The following is a 12,959-nucleotide window of genomic DNA, read 5'->3' as shown; positions in this document are numbered from 1 at the left end:
ACAACATAAAACCAAATGACAACTGAGTTATTTTATTAACTAGCATCATTAACTGAAACACTCATGATCTTATTAGGAGGCAATTTATCTACTGTGGGACTCTCTCATTTGTTCCCATCTCCTTATTTTTATCATCAACCTATTAGCATCCCTCTATCTCACTCCTCAATTTCAGAAGAGTTTCCCTCCTCCTATCAAAGGGTAAGCATTCCAATTATATCCCAGCTTGTCTCTCTTCCCATCTCTTCTCAGATCTTGCTCTCCGTTACAGAGAGGAAAGAGATAATTATCTCTTGTATCCAAATCCAAAAATCTCTAGTGCTGATTCTCCTATTTCTATCTCTATGAGTACTCTGTTTGTGAGATCCTCCACTCCATGAATGATTCATAAATCCTGGATTGTGCTATACTTCCAAGTTCCTGTAGGAATCTCCCTCCTAGGGACCCTCCCTCCCTGTACTGGATTTAACACCTTCCTCTGTAGCCACCGATGTCTCTCAGCGATGTCACACAACTTCCTAAAATGGAAACCCAAAGGTAGGAGCTCTTGACTCCTGCTTCAAAATAAATCTTCTACCACTTGCAACTCTCACTCAATGGGATACTGCTGCCACAGTATTCTCCAAAGATATTGCTTTACTATATTACTTTCCTATTCATAAAACAACAGATGGCTCCTCAGTGCCTGCTGCACTGTATCCACATTCCTCTGTTTAGCTATTGAGAACCCTAGAAATTCAGCCATAGGTCCTACAATCCATATAACACACAAACTCTGTTCCCTCGAGCTAGAGTTCTTTCTTTCCCCAGACTACCTTGCCTTTGTTTGTGCTGTGCATCCCCTCCTCCCAATTTATGTTTCTGCCTTTCCCCATTGGTCCAAACCATCATTCAAGACCCATCTCCTCCATAAGTCCTCAACAACTCCAAACCACCATAATTTCTCTCATCTTTGGATTTTCACTGGATTCATAGACAATTTCAAGACTGACTGATTTAAAATGTTCTCCAATTGTTTCATCTTAGCTTGATCTCCCTAATTTAGATTGCTGATAACTTTTAGGCACTATTCACACACACATACACACACCCCCTGCATACACACTTATAAAGACTTAATAAAAACTTTTGATTAATTTACTGATTGCTTAAGCATGGATGTTTAGAGGAAAACATACCTAAAATTTGTTATAATATGTAAATTCACAACTATCAAAAACTAGAAAAGGAAGATAGAACTGAAACTATGAGAACAAACCCCTTCTTTTTAGCAATTGCTTTTAATTTCTTTTTCCATCTTTTGCAAACCTGCTGAGGCTACCAAACACCCCTGTCTTCTCTCCTCTGATTGTTACTGCCTGCCCCCTAGTGGAAGATGAGGATAATGGTAAAAATTAGCCAAAAGAAAGAAAAGTGTGGAGGATTCCTTTTCAGGAACTCATAATCTCAATATCAGTGACTTTTATAAAAGGTAGAATCATATTGATCGGAATAGCAAAATTTAATTTGAATTCAAGAAAAAGAAATCTAGAAGGCAATAGGCTAAAATAAGGAGGAAGAAGGGGCACAGGGTGAACGGGGATGAGGGCAGGGGACCCGACACAGATCTGTAGAGCTTTGCTCTGCAGTGGATGACTTAGGTTGTTTTAATTTTTCCTCTCAGATATTATTTTCTTAATAAACTTGGCTTACTAAATAGCACATTGCTTGAATTTATAAGCAAATAAGTAAACAGAAAAGTAAATAGATTTTTTTAAATGCTATGTTTTACCTTGAAGTCATTAGCTCTCTTGCTCCTTTGTGAATTTATTTTGTATAATGAGGTGAGTCATTTCTGTTTGGCAGTGTTAATAACAAAGCAGTATTAGTAATAAAGAAATAAGTTCATGCCCGCATAATTTGCTTATTTTTCTGAATTATTTCGTGGTGAATTTATAATGCCAAGTCTTTGCATGTTAAGTTAAATTAATTCGCTTTTTTGTATCTTGATTCTAAACATTTTGATAAATTTATAATTGTATAAGCCTTAACTTCAGACATTTGGTATATGTAGTATCTCCTAGTTGTGTTCAGAAATAGTTGTAAAATTCAAACCTTTAAACCACTAAAATTCAAAATTATCTGTTGTGTTTTAATCTTGATTTTTTTTTTCCCTTTACCCAAAAGTCATAGTGCAACTTGACATAAATAGCTTCTTGCCTACTTAGCTTCCCTGCCAAGCTGGGACTTGCACAGCTTTCTCTAAGAGTTTGCACACAAAGATCTTAACTATTGAAAGATTCAGATCACTTGATATTTTTTTTAAGTAAGTAAATAGTCCATTAGGTTCATAACCCAGTGGTGTAAGAAACCGTGGTACTCTTAAGCGAAAATCACAATGGCTAAATATTGAGGAAAATTGCCCATTCAAATGTTCAGCGATGCACAGACGTGGCCGGGTGGGACTCTGCAATGTACCAGTAGTGCTGGACAAATCATTTCATCTCTCTAAGCCCCAGCTTCTGCCTTTGTCAAAGGAAGACATGTCCCCCACCCCTGCTTCACTGGGCTGCTGTGCAGATCAAAGGAGAAAGGGATGTGGAAATCCTGCCTAGAAAGGTACAGCAGTACAGTATGGCTATTTTATGTGTGCTCACCGGTAAGACTGCCATGTGGAAAACAGATTTTTTGGCTGGAAGATAGGCAATATTTTAAAGTCATTCCTATGAAGGGAAAAAACATTTTCTTCTTTCAATTATCAAATTATAAAATTTAAACCCAGCTACACTGTTTCCTTGCAGCTGCTCCCACCTACTAAAAGTGAAACCTGAAAACTCCCTCCCACGTCAGCTCCTACCAGGTCTCTATAGTAAAACCTGGACAACCCACAATAGCCCCAAATTCTCTACAACTCCTACAGGAACCTAGAGGTTAAAGAGTGTGCCCTCTAACCCAGAAAGTGTCTTTTACAGCCTACACATCTTAAAGATAAATACAGTCATACAACACAGATGCACCACCAAACTGTGAGTGTATTATATTTTAAAAGCACCTGGTCGTAGACAGAAAGCAATTAAATTTCCTAATCTATTCCGTTAACAATACAGACCTAAATGGGTTGGGATTATTATTTAAATTTTCTTTAAAGGAGGAAGAAGATAAAGAGAACCCAGATGACTTGGATCACTACTTGACATGATTTAATTTATTCTGCCTCATTCAAAAGAGGGAGGAGGGGAAATGAGGAAGTGGAAAGCGAGGCAAATTATAGAGATATGTATACTGTAGGAGGATACAAAGTAAAATAAGTAAGACAAAGAGGAAAATACAGATAAAAAAGTGAAATACATCTGGGAGTAGGCCCCCTCCCTCCTATCTATGATTGCAATTATTTTGCATTGCCTCATAAGAAAGGCAAAGAAAGCTCAGGAAAAGCTGAGACCGGGCTTCTCCCCAGTCATTCTCTTGTCGCTCTCCCGAAGAGAATTTCCACTTACCAACCACTAAGAAGACAATCAAAGTCAATAGCAGCCGCAGGTCAGAAGTTCTCCAAGTGCAGAGCATTTCTGGTCTCTTGTTTCCTGCCCTTCACTTAGAAGTTTTCCTCCACACAGGTAGAGAAGGAGCTGTGGACATGGTGAGGCTCTCTCTGGTCGACTTCTGAGTGCCAGATCCTCTGAGCCAATCGGCAGCGGGAACTCCTTTCCTCCTGGCCTCTTCCTTCAACTCTATGTGTTTTAGCCTGATTAGTAACTTGGAACAGAAGAAACTCTTCTCTGGAACTTGACACAGCAATAGATTTCCTGTATGAAGCGCTGAAGCAGAGACGGAGGAAGCGGATTGATTGAGTTATGTTTCAGCTCATTGGTCCTCCTCTCACTTCTGTGGCACACAGATAAACTTTACAGTAAAGCATTGAATGTGCCCAAGATAAATGGGTTCGTCTAACCTTGGATTTAAAAAGTAAAACAAGATATTTCTCTATTTTTAGCCCATCCCTTTAAATTTCCCAGTCGTGATAGCTTTTAGAAGCTTTCTCCAATTTGAAAAGGTGGACAACCTCAATAATAAAGTTTGGAATAAAATATTTTCCCTTGAAATTCTTATGTGAAATTACTATCTACCAAGTCTACAACTCTAGAAGCATCATAAGTGTATGACTTTCCTATTGCTACTGTAACAAATTACCACCCAGTGGCTTAAAATAACACAAAGTTATCTTACAGTTCTAGAGGTCAGAAGACCAAAATGGATCTTACTGGGCTAAAATCAAGGTGTCTGCAGGGCTGTGTTCATTCTGGACACATGGAAAAAATTCATTTGTTGCCTTTTGCAGCTTCTAGAGGGCACCATCGTTCCTTGGCTTGTGGCTGCATAATTCCCACCTCTGTTCTGTTATCACATTTCCTTCTCTGACTGTAATCTCCCTGCTTCCCTCTTACAAAGAACCTTGTGATTATATTGGACCACTCAGACAATTCAGGATAATCTCCCCATCTCAAAATCCTTGATTTAATCACATCTGCAAAGTCCCATTTCCCATGTAAGATTACCTATTTAAGAATTTCAGAGATTGGACGTGGACATCTTGGGAGGCATTATTCTGTCTATCACAGTTTGGTACTTATTTCCGTTCAGTTTCACCGTTGAAGAGCTAGAGTGGTCATTTCAACCAAATTACAAATAAACACTCATCTTTAGTTGTTACACATCTGGAATTCAGACTTACTGTAAAACCTCTGCCTTAATGTGGCTAGTTCATATGCATTTATTTATGTTTGGGAGGAAAGAAATCCTCTGCGTGCTAAGAATTTCCTACCCAAGGCAAGACTCTCCATGAAGGGGAAGAAAACATTGCAAACAGGAAAAAGATTAAACACATGCCTTTTTTTTCTTTTAAGTTAGCAGTTCCATTTTCCCCCAGCCAAACATAAACTATATATATTTTCCCCTTCCCCTCCTCAAGCTTTCCTTCCAGTGAACCAGTTTGATTACGACAGAAATCAGGTAACTGAGAGCATGAAATACTTGAAGACGTGAGCTCAGTGACAATGGTGGACTACAGCAAAAACAATGCCTCTCCTGGTTAATGTTTTACCAGGTGTCAGAAAAATCAGTGATGAAATCTCATTTAAAATATAACAGTCTGGTTTCCACCACGTAAAGGTTAAGGTCTGTACTGGTTAAGACCATGGGTTTTGATGACAGACAGACCTAAGGTTGAGTCTCTGCAGGGCAATTACTAGTCCGATGATACGAGACAAGTTTCTTAATCGGGTGCGCAACCTGTTTTTTCCACTTAGTATTGTATTGACATGAGCATTTTTTCATGTCATCAAAAATTCTTGATGATTATTTATTTTAATGCCTCTTCAACGACAGAGCCAAAACTAAAGCACGGAAGGGCTAAATGGCCTGCCTAGGTCTCAAAGCAACTTGGTGACACAGCTGGGAGTAAAACTCATGGCTCATGTCACTAGCCCTGTGTTCTCTCCACTTAATTCCTCTGGTTTGAAATTTCAGACAGCAACTTTCATAGACTCACTCCCATGCGCTTTCTCAGGTCAGACCACAATCTACAATCAGCAGTTTGAGTCAAGAGAATAGTGTCAAAAACCATAGAATTCTCAAAGTAGATTTGGCAGGATGAGACTTCATCCCCCTTCCTTTATCTCCTCCACCCCAAACTCCACTCCCCCAACCTCCCATCTCCCCCCTTTACCTCTTATGGGGAGCAAGTATTTGGAGAAACAATAAAGGGACCAAGAGTTTGTTAGCATAATCATCCATCAAAGATGTGCCATGAAAGTCAATATAATAAAAGAAAAATGTGCTTGTCTAGTAAATGTACCTCTCTGAAAAATCTAAAGGCCCCAGATTCTCCTTAACTGTGCCCCTTGAGCAGAGGGACCTAAAAAACAGAGCAGAAGAGCAAGATAGGATCAAGAGAATGGTATAGCTCAAAACAAAAACCCAAACCTTTTACTCTACCAGTCTCCCAACTTCTCTTCAGTACAACCAATTAAGAATCAATGCACATGAGAGACAAACAGAACAATGTTATGCTGGTTACTATCGCAATAGTCAAAACTAAAAGGCTTAGTAAGCTTTAGTAAGTGAGAGCTGCTTTAAGACACAATGTCCCCAAATTTGCACTGTTGATTTACTCAAAAATTGGTTTATCTCCTATAAATGCTTTTGAAGGAGACTTCCTCCAGTCAAGTGTATCTCTTTGTCTCCAATATCAGATTCATACTTAGCCACAACTGAAACCAGTTAAGACATTGCTGTCTTGCCCTTGGGATTCCTCCCCATCATGTAGAAGCTTTGCATGGATCTTGAACACTTACTGCACAGACTCTAATGGCCTTTTATTCCTGACCCCTTGTTCTCCATTGGCTGCCTTTCACCTCCTGATTTGCATCATGACTACCTAGAACTCAAGCACCTGCCTGCCACTCCTTCCTTAGCTGAATTTTATGGGTGCTCATCCTTGCAAAAATGGGCCAATACCTACTTGCCTTGTCATTTTTACTTTCTGTGAGCTCTCTGGCTTCGACATGTGGCCTGACTTACCCTTCCACATGCACACACTCACACACACACACAACTAAACACTTAGTCCCAAATTGCTCAATCTACCCCATCCTGCTGCTACCCAAGTACTAATGCAACAGTTTCACAGATATGAAAGAACAATGGCCAATAACATGAAGAATTTCAAGGAACTCAAACTCCACAATACTCCACTCTTTATTTCACTTCCTCCCTGCCCTCATGGCACAATCTTTAGAGATTTGAAGCTAATGAATTACCACAGAGGCACTATAATTCAATGCATGATTGCATAAAATGGCTGTTCTCCTGGCTATATCCTATTTCCCTATTCTCCAACTCACCTCTCTACAATCTTCATTGGCCCAAGCTCTGAAGACTCATCTGAAATCCTGGATCTTCTTCCATGCACAATCATTAAATGTACTGATGAGTAACCTAAAAGAGACTCACAAAATGTATGTTTCTATTTTTTACATTCTACTATATCATTGATACTTACCTTGAAATTTTGCACTTCCAATATACAGTTGACGCTATGTCACCTCCCTAGTTCTCCTTTAAAAGTTAGATAAAACATATATCAGATGAGAGTTAATCATTATTTTTCAATATAAATTCACAGATTGTGGAAAAAGAAAAACTTAGAAATTGATGTTTAAAAATAAAATATGTGTAATAGCAAATAAACAGGTAAAACCAGAGCAAAGAAATTAGTGACCATATTTTATATTTTGCTGAGTGTCAATTCTAGACCTCACTGGTCATATCCATAGTAAATAGCATTTGTCAAGGCCTTAGCTTAACACCCAGGCCTTGTTCTAAGCACTTTATAAATATGGCCTCATTTAATTCTCTCAACAACCCTATGAAGTAAATATTATTATCCCCATTTTACAGTTGAGGAAACTGAAGCCAGAGAAGTTAAGTAAATTGTCCAGTCACAGCTAAAAAGTGTTGGAGACAACATTCAAGCCCAAGAAATTTCACTCCAAAGTTTATCTCTTAGTTATGTGGCTAGTTACTTTACTACCTATTTTTTAACAAGACAGAGGTCTTGTCTCCAATACATCTCCCACGCTCCTCATCCCTCCAAAATCTATCATCTAGTCACTCACTCTTTCCTCTAGTTGGGCACTCTTACAACTTTATAGCTTGTTTGTTTTGAAGAGAGAGACTGAGAGACAGAGACAGAGAGAAAGAGAAAAGAAACTCTGCTCTGTCTCCAATTACCTATTTGCATTAAGATCGCTCTCTGCTGCCCCCTAGAGATCATGTGGTGAAACCAAAGCTAATGTTTTCATAAGATCATTTAGCAAATTCAGTAACAGCTGCACTTTGAGATTTTGATCACAAAGTAAGCTAACATGCTAAACATTGCACGTTTATTTATATCTCTGGAAATTAGTTAAACATGACAAATGAACACGTGATGGATAGGATAGGTATTATAACCTAAAGAAAAATTATTGAAAAGAAGAAGAATGAGTCTTCTGAGACGCCAGTGTGGCTTAATGAAAGCAGTAAAGAAAAGGCCAGCCCTAGTGGCCTAGTACTTCAGTTAGGTGTGCTCTGCTTTGGCGGCCCAGGCTCGGTTCCTGGCATGAACGTATACGACTCCTCTGTCAGTGGCCATGCTATTGTGGAAGCTCACATACAAAAAGAGGAAGATTGGCAGCAGATGTTAGCTCAGGGTGAATCTTCCTCAGCAAAAAAAAAACAAAAAACAAAAAACAATAAAGAGATAGATGGGTAGATGGATGGATAGATGGATAGAAGACAGATTCCATGCCTCATTACAGGGAAATTTAAAGTAGATTATCATAGGTTTGGGCACCCTGGGAAGCAAACCCTGGAATGGAGTTTAGCGTGAAGGATGGTTATTAGAGAGTAACTTTAGATCATCCTTGTGGAAATGAAGAGACAGAAACAGGTGTGGGCAGTGAGAGAAATTAAATTATAAGGTAGGCCCACAACGGGCTCAATTAACCCCATGGGGAGTTCTGTAGCTTGAACTACCCTTTAGAGTTGTCCTCTGTTGGGCTGAAATGGCCATACCTTTATGCTCCTGCATTTGTCAGTCATTACATACAGCTCTAGGAACAAGCATGACCTTGGGTGAGGCAATCCATGGAAGCGCTGACTTCTTAACTGCTGACAAAATTATCAACACTGGAGAAAAAAGGTCCTTCATTGAAGGGGGTCAGGTGGTACCTCACAGTGCCCGCCATGTGGATAAACATCAGAAAATAATCTACTCTAATTCTAGTCTCAAGTACAATGGTATTCCAACCAATTGTCTTTCATTCCTGAGAAACCAAATTAATGAATAGAAATCTTGCTGAAAATTTAAGCTTGGAGGAGCTCTGCATTAAGATGCATGTGAAACAAGGAACCCAGTCCCCACCCTAGTGCCCTGAGCCCTCCTGGAGACCACTCACACTGCACCCTCTTCCCACCTCCTCCACTCTACCTCCCCAAAGAGAAACTGGACATGGCTAATGGGGAGAGGTGCTGGCCAGAGGAGGAACCCTTTCCAGTGGTATTAGAAAAGGGAGGGACAGCTGGGGGTCCCCCCAAACACTCCCCCTCCCTCCAAACTCCTGACTTGGCCCCTCAATCAGTGTTCGAGTCTCCTCTTTCCCTTTACACACTCCTTGGTGAATCTTTGGTGATGATTTTGGCAACTTCAGGAATAAATGCCAATTCTCACAGAAAAAAAAATATTCTAGAGGCCGTTATGTTATTTTCATCTATGAGCGACACCTGGGAAGGGGAAGTCCAGAAGAATACTGAAATGAATTGAAAAGAATAAAAAGCCAAGACATATACCTTGGCTAAAAACTGACATCCAGGCAAAGCATTCTGAAGAGACAGGTGTCATCTGATCTCCAAAAAGCCCTCATTGCTAGAGGCAAGAGGGACAGGAAATTTTAAAAAGTAGTATTCCGGACTGAGCCAAATGGTATCCCCTTAAATGTCTCAGACAGTATTAAATGAATAAATAAATGAATTCTTTGTAACATCCTAGTAAAAGAACATGAAACATGAAAACTGTACCAGTCATAGGAGCTGCCATCTGTCTGCAATTTCATTTAATTTCAATGGACCTTTTTCAGGAGAGTGACAAATGGTCCATTGAACCATCATGGTTTTTTATATCAGTGACTTATAAGTTTTATTCCCAAATAACATATTTGACCACGCTGTCTATCTTTTATGAGATGATTTAATGTTTTCAATGAATAATTGGGAAGTAGTTTAAGTTGGATTAAGTTTAATTAGTTAAATTTGGAAGTTTAAGAATATCACGATTTTTTTCCTAGTTTTGAGAGTAGCTGTTAAGACTATAGCCCCTAAAGTTGAATTTTCTGGGTTTCAACTTCAGTTCTGCCACTTAGTTTTTGGTTACTGTATTTTTCTTTTCTGTTCTAGAATGTCTATTTGATTCTTTTTTCAAATCTGCTGTCATTTCGGTAATTTCTAGTTCTCCACCCAAACTTTTGATTTTGTCTTTTGTCTCCTTGAATGTAAAAAGACTATTTTAAAGTCTCTGTCTGAAAATTCCAGTATTTAGAGCAGCTGTGAGTAAATCTCTAACATCTACCGTTTCTGTTGGTTCTTTTCTATGAAGTCTGGTTTCCTCATGTGCCAGGCATTTTGCTTTGTTTTTCAAATTATAGAAATAATTTGAGGCTCGTATGATTTTATCTTTCTCCAGAGAGGATTTTCTTTTACTTCTGCCAGTTATCTATGAACATTAGCAATCTTGATCATCTTAATCCAATTTTAAGGACAGATTTTCTAGGCCACCATGTGACTCAATGCTTGATTGTAATCTATGTGAGCAGTGGTTTTATTTTCTCCCTCCTCCCCCCACCTCTGCCTCCTCAAGAAGCTGTCAAAGCATTATTTAACCTTTCAGCCAGCTCTTCTGGATCAACAAATATCCCCAGGGTAAAGTAGGTCTAAGGTCCAAGCTCACCATTCTGTATTTCTCTCTTTTTCTGGATCTTGGCCAAGTAATTCTTCGTTACCTTGCAAGTTCTCTGATACTTTCCAGTAGGGTTATTGCTGTTATTATTATTATGTCTAGCTTTCCTACTTGTCTTCAGTGGGACTGTTGGTCTGAATTTCTGTCTGCCATTTCCTGATACAGAAGTCCCATCTTCTGAGTCTTTACTTTTCCTCACCTCTCACAATCCATCAGCAAGTCTTTTGGTTCTTCCTTAAAAATATTTCCTGAACTTGACCATTTCACCAATCTCTACTGTGTTGGAGTAGGAAAAAGAAAACATGAAGTTATGAATTCAAAAGCATGGTTTTTAAAAAATAAGTCACTCTGCCATTTAACTTTTGGGTAGCAGCAAAAAGATAAAGCGATTCCAGAAGCTGAAAATCCTTTGTATTTTGTAGCTGCCGCGTTTAACACGACTTTCATCAATCGGTTCTGTTAAAATTGTTGTTTATTCTGGTCACTTGTAGCACTGATTATGTCAATGCAACATAAAAGCTCGGATATTCCATAGATCAAATTTAAGAATTTTAAAAGTTCAAAGATCTACATTAAGATATTTTTCCTTGTGAGAGTTTAAGCTGCACTAACATCTATCTAAATGATGTTTCTGTGACTATTTTCCTACTAATGATCTCTCCTTTTTGTGTGCTTTAATTCTCACTTATCTAATATGTTGCCAACAATTTTGGATTGGTTTAACATGATTTGAAAGTGTGTCTAGGGGAATTTTCTAAAGTATACTGATATGATTATCTGACCTTAGGAAAAGAAGTGTTATGAGACTGTTGAAAATGTTTAGGTGTTGAATGCTCTGTATCAAGAAAAGGAAGTAGATTAAGATCTTTTTTTGATTTAGTGTTTCTATATTTTACTTGGCTGAACATGACAAAGTAATCAAACCTGTAAGAAAAGGTGCCCACCTACTAACAAATTAGTCCTAAGAGTGAAAAAACCAATTATGAGTGAGCTCCTGCTGGTGGTGTAGCAACCTTGGGGAGGGTAAATCAGGAATGGGCTTGCACCACAAGTTGATCTGTAAACCCTGATTCTTCAAAATGAAAACCCCACAACCAACGGCAGTGGGAACACAAGCAACTATGCCTCCGTCTTGAAGAGTAAATCACTATCACAGTATTCATCATTAGACGCCTCCACGCAGAGGGACGACACCTAGACCATTAGAATGTCTTGGGAGATACTATAAGGAGAAGGAAATTGGGTGGCCATGTTAAGGTTAGGCTGCTTTTTCTTTGTCCACTTCACATGCATTAAATAGTCTGTTTTAAAATAATGTATTTCATGACTGCTTAAATTTGGTTTGTCGATATGAGAGGATCAGGAAAAGATGGAAATAGACTATTACTACTGCTAAAAGAGTTAAGCTTTCCCAGAAACATGTTGTCAGTATTTAACTTACTATTTATCTTAGGCCCATCTGGAAGCAAATAACAACTCCTTGACCCCCAGGATATTAGTGTTAATGAATAAGACCCAACACACAGGTTGGAACTAGTTTTGTGGAAGTGACATGCTGACATACCTCCTGAGTATCTTTTTTTGTTCCTTATTTAGTCTTTTATTCCACCGTTATTCTTCTTCCAAAAGTTTGCTTTATTCAAGTCCTATTATTCGGTAACTCAGCTGTGCTCTATGTACATCAGTGTGTATCTCTATTACATGGGATTATTTAAAACAATGACTTTAAGAGGCCATCAAAATAATGCTTCCACAAGTCAAAGAGAAGCACTATATAAAATTTACTTTCTATAAAAAGAAACAAAAAATGGCTGAGGGATCAAAATAAATTTTTAAATGACTGTTATTAGAAAAGTAATTTCTTGTTGACAAAATTTAGTACAGCAGTACAAAATGGTATAAAGTAAAAAGTGAAAATGTTCCTCCGAGGGCTCAGTTCCCACCTGCTTCCCCATTCCCGCTCTCCATTTGTGGTAGACAGAATCATGTCCCCCCCAAAGATGTCCACGTCCTTATCTGTAGAACCTGTGAGATGTTACCTTATACTTTGCAAATGTGACTAAATTAAGGAGTTTAAAATGAGGTGATTATCTTGGATTATCTAGGCGGGTCTCATATAATCACAAAGGTCTTTATAAGTGAAAGAGGGAGGGAGAGTCAGAGGCAGCATGAGAGAGATGCAAAGGCTGCACTACCAGCTTTGAAGGTGGAGGAAGGAGCCAGGAGGCAAGGAATGCAGGCTGCCTCTAGAAGCTGTAAGACAAGAAAGCAGATTCTCCTCTGGAGCTTCCAGAAGGAAGACAGCCTTGCTGACACCTTGATTTGAGCCCAGTCAAGGCCATTTCAGACCTCCGACCTCCAGAATTGTAAGACAATAAGTTTGTGTTGTCATAAGCCACTAAGTTTGTGGTACTCTGTTACAACAGCAATA

The 12,959-nt window shown here is 38.8% G+C and overlaps 1 protein-coding gene across 4 annotated transcripts in view; it reads right to left on the bottom strand.

Moving 5' to 3' along the window:
* The window catches only part of CD200R1 (CD200 receptor 1), a 56,970-nt gene that overhangs the window by 33,332 nt on the left and 10,679 nt on the right, over positions 1-12,959 (bottom strand). For 2 of the 4 annotated variants that reach the window (XM_014732888.3, XM_014732887.3), the window contains exon 2: positions 3,477-3,794. In XM_014732888.3, coding sequence (XP_014588374.1) covers positions 3,477-3,543 — 67 coding nt within the window. In that variant the 5' untranslated portion in view covers positions 3,544-3,794. Of the gene's footprint in view, positions 1-3,476; positions 3,795-6,878; positions 7,093-7,652; positions 7,770-12,959 lie in introns of those variants that run through there. The other 2 variants (XM_070243827.1, XM_070243828.1) reach the window with 2 other exon arrangements.

Source organism: Equus caballus, chromosome 19 (assembly GCF_041296265.1).
Source record: "Equus caballus isolate H_3958 breed thoroughbred chromosome 19, TB-T2T, whole genome shotgun sequence".
NCBI lineage: Eukaryota > Metazoa > Chordata > Mammalia > Perissodactyla > Equidae > Equus > Equus caballus.
Note: the sequence above shows the minus strand (reverse complement) of the source record. Positions and strands in the feature narration are given on the sequence as shown.